Genomic DNA, 14,504 nt, shown 5'->3' on the forward strand with positions numbered 1-14,504 from the left:
TTATTGTGCATACAGGGGTTTATAAAGGCATAATGATAGTATTTTTATGCCATGTCAAGTCTGTTCCTTGTACATTTTAAAGTTGTAAGAAGTCTATTGTATTCTGAAGCACTTTCTTCTTTTATTTAATAAGTACCAAGACACTTAATAAACTAATAAGAAATATGTTTTAAATAGGGAATTTACGTTGGCTGATTTGAAATTCTTATAAGTGTTTTGTGTGGTGATACCAAAGAATTCGAATTCGATAATTCGGGTCAGATTTAGGGTGTTACAATTTTTATTTAATTTCACATGACTAGAGAATATTCTCACAACTCACTTCTACTATTTTCATTAAAAAGTTAATTTTAATCACACATTCACTAGAGAATACTCTCATAGCTCACATTTTCGCTATTTACATTAAAAATTATTTTTTATCCATTAACAATTAATTTTTATCTCATGTTGGCTGTAATACCCTTCCATGCTCACACTTACCCTATAAATAAATGTCAATCTTTTTATATATTTTAATTAAAAGTTAATTTTAATCTCACATTGACTTGAGAACAGCCCCATATTTCACATTTACCATATAAATAAGTGAAAATCTTTAAATTGTTTTCATTAAAAAGTTAATTTTAATCTCACATTGACTAGAGAATACTCTCATAACTCACATATCATTATTTTAATTAAAAAAGTTAGTTTTAATCCCACATTGACTAGAGAATACTATAATAACTCACTTATTTACTATTTTCATTAAAAAATTAATTTGAATCCTACATTGGCTAGAGAACACTCTCATGCTTATACTTACCTATAAACAAATGTAAATTTCTTTACTGTTTTCATTAAAAATTAATTTTAATCTCATATTGATTAGAGAACAGTCTCATATATCAAATTGACAATTTCTTCACTACTTTCATTAAAAAGTTCATTTTAATCCCACATTGACTTGAGTAACGCTCCCACATCTTACATTTACCTTATAAATAAGTGATAATTTATTCACTGTTTTTACGATTTTATCCTACATTGATTAAAGAATACTCTCATAGCTCATTTTTTCACTATTTTTATTAAAAAAAGTTAATTGTAACCCTACATTGACTAGAAAATACTCTCATAGCTCACTTCTTCAATATTTTCATTAAAAAGTTAATTTTAATCCCACATTTACTAGAGAATATTCCCATAGCTCACTTCTTCACTATTTTCATTAAAAATTAATTTTAATCCCTTAAAAAGTTAATTTTTATTCCACATTGGCTAGAATACAATCCCATGTTCACAAATACCCTATAAATACGTGTCAATTTCTTCTCTATTTTTATTAAAAAGTTAATTTTTATCCCACATTGGCTAGAATACACTCCCATGCTTACACATACCCTATAAATACGTATCAGCTTCTTTTCTATTGTTATTAAAAATTAATTTTAGTCCCACATTAATTACAAAACACTCTCATATTTGTAAAGTGTCAACTACTTAGTCTAAGTGTCAATTTCTTCACTATTTTTATAAATTCTTTAGTACTAAAATTTTACCAATAAATGATGGTGATTCCAATATAGTTCGTCACCAAAAGTCAACAAATAGTTATGTACAAATATATTATACAATTCATGTTTAAGAAATATAGATTAATTAAATGTATGTTTTAATTTAAATATATTAAACACATACACCTATATGTAAGTACTAATTTACATTATTTTTAATTAAAGGCATAATGATTATTTTATAATTATAATAATATTACCATTTGCACATATGAAATTATTTTAATTTACTTATTAAATAATTTATTATTAGATTTACAATTTGACACATATTCATAGTTATTAGGATTATAGCTGATTTATATACTAAATATGCTTGTCCATCACGAGCAAGAAAATTAGTAACAATATAATTCAATTTTTCTATATTTTTAAACCTAAACATTTAACAATATAATTTGAAAGTTTAATTAATTTTAAATTTGAATAATTATGATTAATTTTGACATATAAAAATATAATATGAACTCTATATATTTTTTCTTTTTATTAGTTAACTTAGCGGGAAAGATGGGAAGATTGAAAGAAAAATGTAATTCTATTTTGTTTTATTGTTTGGTTTTGGCTTAGTTGAAAAATGAGAAAAAAATAAATGTAGTTAAATATATTTACATATATATATATTTGAATTAACTTTCAATCTCTTTTTTTCATTGTCCTAATATTATTATTTATGAGTTTTGGTGAGAGATTAGATAGTAACAACGATATATTTTGTACACACTTGTATTACAAATAAATGAGAAAAAAAAAACATATATTTCATATACATTCATATGATTTCCTTGTTTTGCAAGGAAATATAAGCAACGGACGGTGGAAAACAGAGAAAAAGAGGATAGCAAAATTCCAAAGATTGAAAGGAAAGCAAAACTAGCAGATTGGAAGAGGGGCACCGTTCCATTCCTTAAGACATTCTAGCATTGGATCAATGATCTTCCCTTGGCACATAGCTGTAAACACCTTGTCAAACTCCTCACCAGGTGACTTAACTTTTTCTCCAGTTAGCAGTCCAGTTCCAAGCTCCTCCCTTACGAACTTGTACAATGGATACGACCTGCAATCCTTGATCATGTTAGGAATTGCTGCATTTCCATTCTCAAGTGTCACTCTTGCACTCTCAACCTCCTTTGGCAAAACAGCGTGTAATTCTTCTTCAAAATCTGCAATCTTTTGGAAGATTGATGTGCTTGTATTCTTCTCACTCTCCCCGTTTGTCAATGCATGTTCAACCAGAACTTGCCTCAGCTTTTGCATTAATGGATAGGTAGCACTGCAAGGGTCATCTATATAGACAAAAACGTATTCGCGATCCACAGCTTTGAGTAAATCCTTTTCGCAGAATCTTGAAGGGTGAAGTTCACCATTGGCACCTGTAGTGAGCGTCTTCTTAGCTATCTGGCTCACGGTGTTCTTCACCGTGTTCCTCAAATTCCCTTCTACATGCCTCAAATCAATAGCTTGACAAAGAGCCACCAAGAATGTAGAGGACATCAGCTTCAAGATATCAACAGCTTCTGCAGTTTTTCTGGAAGAGATAAGTCCCAAAGAATTCACATCTTGGTTGTGTTGCTCAGCACTTTGAACATGGTTGGTGACTGGATTAGCCAAGTACTGGAGCTCAGAACAATAGGAAGCCATTGCAATTTCAGCACCCTTGAAACCGTAATCCAAACTTGGATTTCTACCACCAGAGAGGTTTGATGGGAGACCATTGTTGTAGAAATCATTAACAAGTTCAGAGAATTGAGCGAACATCAGTTTTCCGATTGCTGCAATAGCCAAACGAGCATTGTCCATTGAGACACCAATTGGGGTACCCTGGAAGTTGCCACCATGTAATGCCTTGTTCCTTGAAACATCGATCAAAGGGTTGTCATTGACAGAGTTAATCTCTCTTTCGATTGATTTGGTTGCGAACCTGATCACTTCGATCTGTGGACCAAGCCACTGTGGAGATGTCCTCAGAGCATAGCGATCTTGTTTTGGTTTCTGCAGAGGGTCCATTTCATGCAACTTCTTAGCCGCTTTAACATAAGAGCTCCCCTCAAGTATATGCTCCATTATAGCAGCGGCCTCAATTTGTCCTGGATGATGCTTCAGTTTATGTGTCAAATGGTCAGTAAACTCAGGCTTACCATTCATGACTTCAGCAAAAATTGCAGATAATATTTCTGATAGAACAGCCAAAATGTTTGCTTCAAAGAGAACCATGGAAGCCAAGCCCGAACCAACTGCAGTACCATTGACTAATGCAAGGCCTTCTTTAGGCTGCAACACAAAGAACCCGGAATTGATACCCGCAACATGAAAGGCTTCCTGGGCATCAAGAGGTTCCTCGTTGGGTCCGACGGCTTTGGAATTAGGCCTGCCAGTGAGCAATCCAGCAATGTAGGAAAGAGGAACAAGATCACCAGAAGCAGTAATTGTGCCACGAAGTGGCAAACAAGGGGTGACGTTGTGGTTGAGAAGCTTGGTGATTGCCTCCAAAATTTCAAACCTGATCCCAGAGTATCCCTGGAGCTGGGTGTTGATCCTAACAAGCATGGCTGCTCGAGTTGCTGAGTGAGGAAGTGTGTGGCATGACTCAATTCCATTACCAAAGATCCCAGCATTCAAGAACCTGAATCAACATAACACATTTAATGTGTACTCAATAAATAAAACCATCTTCCGGATTGTGATTAGAAAATAAAGTGATCTGTTTTTACCTATTTTTTTCATAAATGTCCCACAAGTTTTTTGATAATTACAGCCTTATATATCAATCTTGGTACAAAAGATTTTGTTCATGTTCTTTCCAGAAATAGTAGGGCGACCTTGGCAACTCATGATAATTATTTATTACACTAAACTCAGTTATAACTCATCCACCAGGCGGAGTCAACTCAACTGCCGTCCAGTTTGGACTACTTCCACCAAATTGACGATTTTGACTCCATCCCACAAAAACTAGTCCTGCCTTACTAAATATAAAACTACAGTAACTTGGTACTGAGCCAAACCGGACGGTTGAACACAGTTTGAAAAATTGCATTGCTTTAAGGCACGTATTTCCAGTTTACAGTTCATAGTCAATATGGCTATATTTTAATTATATATATACAACATATACATGTAGTGCATCAATATAAAGTCTTACCTAATTAGCTCTTTTTGAAGGGCAGCTCCTTGCTTGGTTCTTCGATGAGAAGTAGCACCAAAACCAGTAGTTACACCATAACTGTCAGTGCCTTTGTTCATGCCATCAAGAACCCAATCAGCACTAGCCTTAACGCCAGCCCTTGCATCCTCTGAAAGCTCAACCTTGACACCCAAGTCACGTGTAGCAATAGCTGCAACTTGAGAAATGGTCAAGGTCTCACCGCCAAGCTTCACCAATGGCCTCCTGTACTCGGCTACCATACGTTTCACTTCATCCAAATGGCTTCCCTGGAGAGACTCAGCTGCGACACCCCAGTTCAAAGGGTCGACGACACCACCCTTAGCAGCAGTAGTAGTCGTGCAAAAACTCTCCAAAGAGCTGCTTTGTTGAGCATTTTGAGTGATCATGTCCATGTTGAAAGGAAATGTGAGGTTTTATTGGTTGTATATATTAGTTGAGAATGGAGGGAAGGAATGGGATGAACTCAGATGGAGGGAGTTTGGGTTCCTTTCCTGAAGAGAGAAGGGAAAAGAAGGGTGGTTTAAATAGGGGAGAGAAGGGGGTTAGTGATTGGTAGGTAAGCAAAGGTGGTGGGGGTGCTTGGGTTGGTTGAGATTCAACAAGGGCCGTCGATTAAGAAATGATCCAAGGGTGGAGGGGATGATTGAGAGAAATGAAAGAAAGGTAAAAAGTTTGACTCCTGAAAGTGGTGGTGGCTGAAGCTAAAAAGGGCATTGAGGAGAGGATGTGGTTGGTGAGAATTGAGGAGTAAACGTATGAACGCATGATTTAAACCTTATATTCTCCCCCCCCCCCCCCACCAATGCCTTCTTTCAAATCATTCCAGCAACCCTACCAATTAAGTTGTAATTGTTTTCAAACTATGACTTCTTTATTCTCCAAAATGACGTCAATTTTATAAGCACCCATACACCTTAATGCGCTGCTTAAATGCAAGTGCATTAAACATTTTAGCCTATGATGTTTTGGTGCTAATGAATTCCTATGTTTTCTTATAAACGGATTGAGTAGGTAAAATATTAATTTAGAATAAGGGTTTGGGTTAATTAGTATGTGAATTAATATCAATTAATTAGTTGAATCAATGGTTAAATTAATTTCTTTTTATTTTTTAAATAATTTTATGATTTTATATTTTTATTCAATTGAGCCGAACAAATTCATCATACTGAAATTTAATAAAATCTTAAACTTAAAAAAGGAAAATCTAATTTCTCAATATTAACATTCTCAGTTGAAATGAATTAATTGTTAGTAAGAAAATAAGTGCATCGATTTCTAATGGATTTAGGAATTAGGATAGTGCATTTTAATACTAAATTACCGGAAGCATATTGAATTCAATTAAAATTTTAAAATTGTTTTGGATGGTATGATTAAAAAAATTTGGAAAGTAAAATAAAAATTATATTTGGTATATTAACTGTCTAAATTATATAATGTTACATGTTATTAATTTATATTTATTTCTAAGGTTGTTAAGTAGATGTAAAAGTTTATTTTACTTTTTTATATAAATTTATATATTAACAATATATCAAATATATATTTTTAAAAAAATATGTAAATTTATTTATTATTAGTTTTATATTCATTATACTAATATTATATATTTTTATAAAAATTAATAAATTGGATTTGTTAGAACTTTCTTTAGCATACTTTGAACATAACATACATAGCAACATGTTTTCTGTCCAATGTTTTCGTTTAGGTTTAAACAAATTTCATATTTTGTGTATTGGCTATTTTTTATTTTTAATATATATTTAAATATTGTTTTTCTTAATTTTAGGAAGCAAAATAGAAATTTTTTAAGAGGAAACTAGAATAATTATGAGGGTTTGAAAATCCTTAAAATATGAGATTTTAACTCTTTCCTTTAGTTATTTGACTTGGATGAGATTTTCCAAGAGTTTATTTGGAAAAAAAATATTATGATTAGATCATGGAATATTATTCTAAAGATTTACTATAGAGATCTATGAGAGTAGCTTTCAAGTTTCTATAGCCTTGCCTTACGCCTATATAGAGTAAGAGTTTATTTGTCCATAGTGTGTCGATTTGAGTTAATATTAGGAGTGGACTAATTTGTTTTCTTGAGAGAATTTATTTGTGCTTTTTTGTGAGAGCTTATTATACACATATTTGAGTGTATTTATTAGGAGGGTTTGGGTAACAGTGAGAGCATACAAATTATATGAACTTTATGGCTACAATTGTTCTTGGTGTGCTTGGGTAGATTAGGTTAGTTAGCAAAGTTTGTACTTTAGAAGTTTGAATAGTTGATTTATTTTATAGGCAAGGCCACGTAGTTTGTTGAACTAAACTATGTAAACAAATCCTCAGTCTTCATATTTGTTTAGTTCTTGTTGTTTTCTTCTCTTGTCGCAAATGGTAGATATAATTTATGTTGCAACAATAGTTGCATCTATCAACTAAAACAAGTTGTTCACTGGAATTATCAAATTTTATTTGGTATTAGAGCCACACATAGAACGTATCAATGAGATCCTAAAGCCTAATAAGCTATGGAGTTCAAGAAAGAAATAAGTTCTACCGCTAAACCACCTTTATTGATCGATGCTACTAATTACACCTACTAGAAAGTCAGAATGAGAACATTCGTGGAATCTATTGATGAGAGAGCTTGCATGGCTATAGAGGATGACTTGACAAAGTCTCATTGGGGTTGTGTTACTAAAGGCAAAAAGAAACTATAGTATCGAGAAAGAAAAATTTTCAATTGGAACTTGAAGTCCCTCAATGCCATTTTAATCGTATCAACATTGACCAATTTAATATAACCTTAATGTTTCAATCAACAAAGAAGGCATGAATCATCCGTTGGAAAAATTAGTTTAGAAAATCATGTTTGTTGCACAATGGAAGTTTAATTTTTTTTTCTTAAAACCTGAGCCATGTGATATTTACAATAATAAACCCTAGACTAAATTAGTACATGTGCTTTGAGCAAGCCAATCTAGGTTGTCTCTTGAGTTTCTACTAAACAATCTTCTCTACTATCCTTAAAGCCCGGCTTGCTTAAAGTGTAGGCTTTAACTTCAAGAACCGATCACATAAAATGAAAACTTTAATTAATTTTTAGTGAAAAAATTAATTTCTCTCTACAGGAAAACAAAAACTTAAGTTTTCTCTCAAGAAAAAAGAAGAATTTATTCTCTAAAAAAAATTTCATTATTTTCTAATAGAGTAACGATGCTCAAAATATGAGTAACTGTTGTAATTCCCTGAATTGAGAATGAGGGGGGGGCAACCTTTCTTGGGAGTTAGGGTTGTCACCCATGATACTGCAAACAGGCCTATTGGTCTTATCTTTAATATTGGGTATGATTATAGTGTCATTTGAGTTTTTAACGAATTCATATAATTTAACCATCCAATAACTAATTTTTTTATTTCCAAAAATATTAATTAATTAACCCAATTAAATTATTTTCTTAAGTTAATTCTAATTTCATTAAAGTCATTTCAACTTTATCGTATTAAAATCTATGAGGAAATATATTTAATTTTCTTATTCAATAAAACTACAATGACTAATTAATTTAATTTCAAATTCAAATTTCAATTATTTAATTTCAATAACTTAAATAATAATTTGAAAAAATTAATTTAATCTCTAAGTCATCTTTTGTACTTAGAGAGAAAACACATTCACTGCAGATAGTGATAAATGCGATCTATTTCTCTTAATTATCATTTTCATTCATTCCAAAGTAGCAGTTCTACATGCAATCTACTAAAGTACCATGATTAAACTCTCCCTTATTATATACCATTATGAAAGCAACTTTATAGATGCTTGTCCAATAGCCTTATCATAAGTGTGTTACCTACATAGGATATCATTTATCTTTTTGGGTTAAATTCGTTCATCCAGTATGATCATATTTTTTTCTCATGGTTACATCTTTCTTCAAGAAAAAGTTAATGTTAACAAATAGTAATTAAATTATTTGTCATAGACAAATGACCCATGACCACGTTATTTTTCCATCTATCATGTAATGCTTGTAACACCCCAAACTTGGCCTAGACGTTATGGCCAAATCTGGCGGTGTCACATTGAAGTGTTTTTCGAAACCGTGATTTCATAGAAAAACCCTTCTTACTATTTAAAACTTGTGTAAATCTCAGTTTGTGTTTGTTTAATTTCAAAACGTGGTTCATTGGAAAGTTATTCACTTGTAAAACGTTATTACCTTTAAAACCTTATTTTTTGCGGAAGCTTAATTTAAAACAGTTGCGGAAATGTGATATTTTGAAAAACAGTTGTTGTTTTGGAAAAACCCTGTTCTATTCTAGCAGTTATAAAGCAATATATAAAATTCCAAATTTAAAATCCAGAAATTGTAAAGGCCTTATCACAACCCAAAATATAATATTCAAATAAAAAGACTACAGCAGAGCATCAGCGGTCGTGTTGTAACATCCTGATTTTTGGGTTTTTCGCGATTCTTGATATTTTAAGTAAGTTTCTAAAATTTGGTATGTGATTATGGAATTCATAATTTGAGTATGTAAATAGGCTTATGGAAGGCCCATGCGTTGGCCAAAACCCGGTAGAATTTTCAAAATTTGGACTTAAGAGTTAAGGGTTCTGGCTAGGTGACCTTATGTAAAGTTGTGGGAGAAATGTATCACAAAAAGAGCTGTAGTAAAGTGGCAAGGGTGACGCCACTAAACTCCTAAAAAGGTGGCGTGTGGAGCATAGGGAAGACATGGGATCGATTCCCTGTGTTGGCAAATAAGGTTATTTATTTTTATGAGCAGGAAGGGTAAGTGATGGAACCCAGGTGGATTCTGTTGGAGGAGTTTGAGTTAGTCAAGTGCATGGATTAAGGAGTGAGAAGGGGAGAGATTTTAGGGATGATGGAGAGATAAGGGGGAGCGTATCTAGGAGAGATTTTAGGAGATCTAAAATGGGGGAAGTGATGGCCGGCCAAGGGGGAAAGGTTAGTGTAAATTCGGCTATTGGGTTTTAGGGTAGCATTTTCCTCTTTTGTTTTCTTTCTTTCTTCCCACTTATGCCGATTTTTCTTAAGCAATTCCTCTCTTTTCTCTTCCATTATTTCGTCTATAAACTCTTTACTCCCATTCTTCCTCTCTTTCATTTATAGTAAAAGCCGAACTCATCCTTCTTTTCATTGCTAACCGAATAGCAACAAGCCAAATCCCGAAGGAGGTAAGGGAAGTCGATTTCTCCATAAAGGTATACACTTGTTCTTTTTTTCTTTTAGCCGATTCATGTTATGTCAGAAGCCTTTCAACTCTTTTGTCAACACCTTTTTTGGTCCATGACCACTTCTTCTTCAGTGATCCAAAAGCCGAAAGCACAGCATCCTTGGGTGACTTGGTGGCTGATTCTTAGGATCCTTGTGGTGCGATTTTTGCTAATGTTTTGAAGCTGGGACTGCGTTGAATCGGAGTTGACACGGGATTGGAACCATTTGGGTAGGTGAACCTTGGTAAGTGCTCGTAGCTTTAATCAATTCGGTATTATGGAGGTTAAGAAAAGCCGAAACCCCTCTAGTTTAGAGAGGTGGCCGAATATGGGTATAGGCTTTATGGGGTTCTTCTTTTAATATTTTTATGGTTTCTATAGTGGAGGAGCAGCAAGGCGTAGTGTCGATTTGGATTAGCTTGGATCACCGGAGTGGCTAGATCTCATCATAAATCTCGGCAAAGGTAAGGTGCCTAAGGCCATTATGGATGGTGGCCGAATGTGTAAGTGTTAATATTAGATGGTTCTTGATTTGGTTCAATGATTGTGAGCTGATTTATTAACGGTTGGTTATAGGAGAAATCGTGTAGGAGATTTCGTCAAGGAATATTGTGAAACAGGTGTGTAACGAACCCTTTTTCATAGCTTAAAGCGATAAATGCCGAAAAGCCGAAATGCTGAAATTTTGGCATTTTGAGGACTTGTGAGCAAGTGAACGCTCATTAGTTAGTTAGATTCGTTGAGATGATGATTGGAAACATTGGAAACGGTAAGAGCGTGATTTTTGGCGTTCACAGTAAGTTGGGCCTCGAGGGGCCGAAGTGGGGCCCAATGGGCTTTCGGGCCCATTTGTAAAAAAATTGGTAGAAAAGGGGAACCTGTTAAATTGCGCATCGAGACTGATAAAACCGTTATGGAATATAGGCTAAAGGGGCCTAGATGACAAAATCGGCTAAGTAGGGCCCATTAGGGGTTTTAGGCCCAATAACTCGATTTCGCTAAAAATGGGCCAGAATCACTGTTTGCACCCATGAATTGTTAGTCACCGTTAATGAACATAGAAACCCTAATTTTTTGGTAAAATTACAGGATTACCCTTATAATATGAAAATGACCGTTTTGCCCCTATGTAAAAATGACCATTATACCCCTAGGGTTTATATATGAATTTAATACATGGGATTTTGATAAACATGGTATGTATGATATGCACATGACATGTATGATATGCACATGATATGTATGATATGCACATGATGTATTCATAAATGCATTGGGTTGGGTTTTTATATGGATGGAGGAAGTGAAAAAGGGCTTATGCCCCAGTTATTAAAAGGGCTTATGCCCCAGTTATTAAAAGGGCTTTTACCCCAGTAATTAAAAGAGGCTAGGCCTCCAGTTATATGATAAAGCAGCTATGCTGCCAGTGGAGAGTTATGGTTGGGTGGGTTGAGTTATTCCCTACATGGTGTGTTGGTTGGTACGGGTGGAGAGTAGCGGATGGTGGGTCGAGTAGTCTCCCCAAATGGGCTTGCATTCATTTGTTTTTTTCATTGACGATACATGTGATATTGAAATGGGCCTATGGGCCATACCGTTTACAGTAAAAGGCTTCGGCCCAATTATATGATTTATGAAAAGGCTACGGCCTAGTATATACATATTGAGATTGGACTTGGGCTAAGGCCCAGCAGGCTGATATTGTGTTGGGCTCTGAAAGGGGCTTGTTGCACACTGAGTTTCCAAACTCACCCCCTTTCCTTAACCTTGCAGGTGAGCCTTGATGTGGGGACTTGGAGCCGGAGGGGATTCAGAGTGGCCACGGTGATCGCCTTTGGGCTTTTAAATAAGCATTGGTTTTCTTTAAATTTCCTTTAATTATTATTTATTCTTGGGTTGTAATAAGGCCATTTTAACTTTTCTTTTAATTCTTTGCGGGATTATTTTATTTTTAATAACTTTACAACTGGTTGATAAATTATACAAATGGGCTAGACTTAGGACGTGTTTTCCAAACGATACTTGATTTCAAAATGTGACAACACTATGATTATTCGATTTATCAAAGACGTCCACTTAAACAAATTTAAACTCGATATAACAAAGTGTGGCAAAGGTCGTGGGCGTGTCTAAGATTGGATCCAATCGAAGAGCTTGGTACTTAAGCAGCCTTCATGGCTCACCTTCTCTATCTTGGATACCTACCTGGTGCCCAGCTTCCATTCACTTTGTTAAAATCAACAAAATATATGGTTTTTAAAACACTAAAATGGAATATGGGTTTTCAACTCCAATGTGGCACGTCAGATGCGGCCATAACGTCTGGGTTGGGTTTGGGGTGTTACATTTAGTGGTATCAGAGCCTAGGTTACAACAACTCGATTGTGGATCGGGTCCGAAAATATTTTCGAAAACTTAGGCCTAAGAAGAGTATTTTTGGAAATGGTTTTTTGAAAATTATTTTCAAAGATGTTTTACAGAGTATGCATGTTAAAATGATACAAGTTTTCTGTTTTAAACAAGAGTGTCAAAATAAGGGTGCTTTCAAATCAAAAATTTTAAATTTTTACCTTCTATAAGCAAAAATATGGCTTTTTGAGTTTTAAATGGATTTGAGAAAGAAGTGGCACACTGAATCCCCGGCACCAAGTCTGTAAGTATATTTTCCTTACGATATATGGTAATGATATGATGCTATGAATAGAATTGAGACCCTACTATGATACTTTAGATAGGGTAGAGCTGTAAAACAGTAGGAATGAGACTGTAGCTAGGCTACGATGATACGAAAACAATCTTTGAACTGCTATATTTCCATAAGACATTTTCGTAATAAACAGAGGAACATTATACTAATATCATAAAACTCGTAATCAGATAATTCGATATGAGTACAAAAGGAGCTCGTGGACGAGGCTGCGGATGTGGTCGCGGAAGGGTGCAAGCTGAATCTTCATCCTCAGGGCATAGGCCAGCTGAGGAGGCATCTATGCCACAAGCAATGGAGACTGGATCTTATGATCGGGCTGCGGGGGATGACGCTTTGTCTCAAGCCATGTTAAGGGTTTTGGAAAGGGTTGCTGGAGCTAGCACTGGATAGTGAATAGAGGGTCCATATCGGAGCGACTCAGGACCAACGGAGCAGAAGTATTTAGGGGTGTATCTGGAGTAGCCCCAAATGTGGCAGAATATTGGCTAGAGGCATCAGAACGGATCATGGACGATCTAGGCTGCTCAGTGGAGCAGAAGCTGAAAGGAGCCGTGTCACTGCTACGTGACGAGGCATACCGCTGGTGGATCACCGTAAGGGAGAGTACCCCAATTGAGCAAGTAACCTGGGAATTGTTCAAAACTGCTTTTAAGGGGAGGTATGTTGGAGCTAGTTATGTGGATGCTCGTCGGAAGGAATTTTTGAATTTAACACAAGGTAATAAGACTGTAGCGGAGTATGAGGCAGAATTGTTGAGGCTGAGTCGATATGCCAATAGGATAATGGCAACTGAATATGAGCGCAGTGTTCGATTTAAGGATGGCCTCCACGACGAGCTTAGGATATTGATAGCTCTACAGAGGGAGCGTGGTTCTGCTGCATTGGTAGAGAAGGCTAAGATAGCCGAGGAGGTGAAGCTGACTGAGCGGTAGAATCGTGAGAAGGATCGACCCAGGTTTAAGAGGGATTTTAGACCCTCAAGTGCCACGAATCAAAATGTTAAAAGAGCAAGCATGGAGGAATCGGTTCGAGCAGTTCCAGTAAATACTTATAGACCGCAGGCTTGCAGGGACTGTGGTAAAGTGCATATGGGGGAGTGCTGGAAATGAACTGGAGCATGTTTTCGATGTGGGTCTAAGGAGCATAAGTTCAGGGAGTGTCCTCGGAGGACAGCTCAGGAGCTAACTGTAGAGCAAAGGGATGTCCAACCACGACGAGGAGGACCACCACCACAGAGGGGTCGTGGGCAAGGTAGAGGTGGCAATGGTAATGGACGAGGGCGTGGGGCACCTAGTAGGGGTGCTGGACACGCTGAAGCTCGACAACCGACATTGGTTTATGCTGCACGACGTCGTGAGGAGGGTGACGCTCCTGATGTTATAACTGGTCTGTTCCTCATTCATAGCACGCCTTACACTGCTTTGATTGATGTGGGTTCCACTCACTCGTATGTTGCTTGTGATGTATCTAGGGCTTTGGATGTGCTTCCTGAGGAGACTGTGAATGGGGTATCGGTGATAAGCCCTTTGAGACATTTGGTTAAGGTAGATAAACTTTTTAGGGCAGTGCCTTTAATGACACAAGATAAAACTTTTGAAGGAGATTTGATGGAACTGCCATTTGGGGATTTTGATCTTATCTTGGGAATGGACTGGTTAACGAAACACAAGGCGACGTTGGATTGTGCTGCAAAGAGGATGGTACTAAGAACTGCCGAAGATGAGGAGATAATGGTCATAGGGGAACGAAGGGATTATTTGTCCAATGTTGTTTCAGCTTTAAGAGCCGAGAAGTTGATTCGAAAAGGTTGTGAGGCATACT

General features: G+C 35.8%; 1 protein-coding gene across 1 annotated transcript; it reads right to left on the reverse strand.

Annotated features, from left to right (window-relative positions):
• Positions 1-2,255: 2,255 nt before the first annotated feature.
• On the reverse strand, positions 2,256-5,229 carry LOC107948312 (phenylalanine ammonia-lyase). The gene is made up of 2 exons (XM_016882810.1): positions 4,702-5,229; positions 2,256-4,182 (listed from the first exon to the last, which is right to left on the reverse strand). The coding sequence occupies exons 1-2, from the start codon at positions 5,115-5,117 to the stop codon at positions 2,433-2,435; spliced, it is 2,166 nt and encodes a 721-aa protein (XP_016738299.1). The 5' UTR covers positions 5,118-5,229; the 3' UTR covers positions 2,256-2,432.
• Positions 5,230-14,504: the final 9,275 nt, after the last annotated feature.

The sequence above is a fragment of the Gossypium hirsutum genome, chromosome A04 (assembly GCF_007990345.1).
Source record: "Gossypium hirsutum isolate 1008001.06 chromosome A04, Gossypium_hirsutum_v2.1, whole genome shotgun sequence".
Taxonomy (NCBI): Eukaryota; Viridiplantae; Streptophyta; class Magnoliopsida; order Malvales; family Malvaceae; genus Gossypium; species Gossypium hirsutum.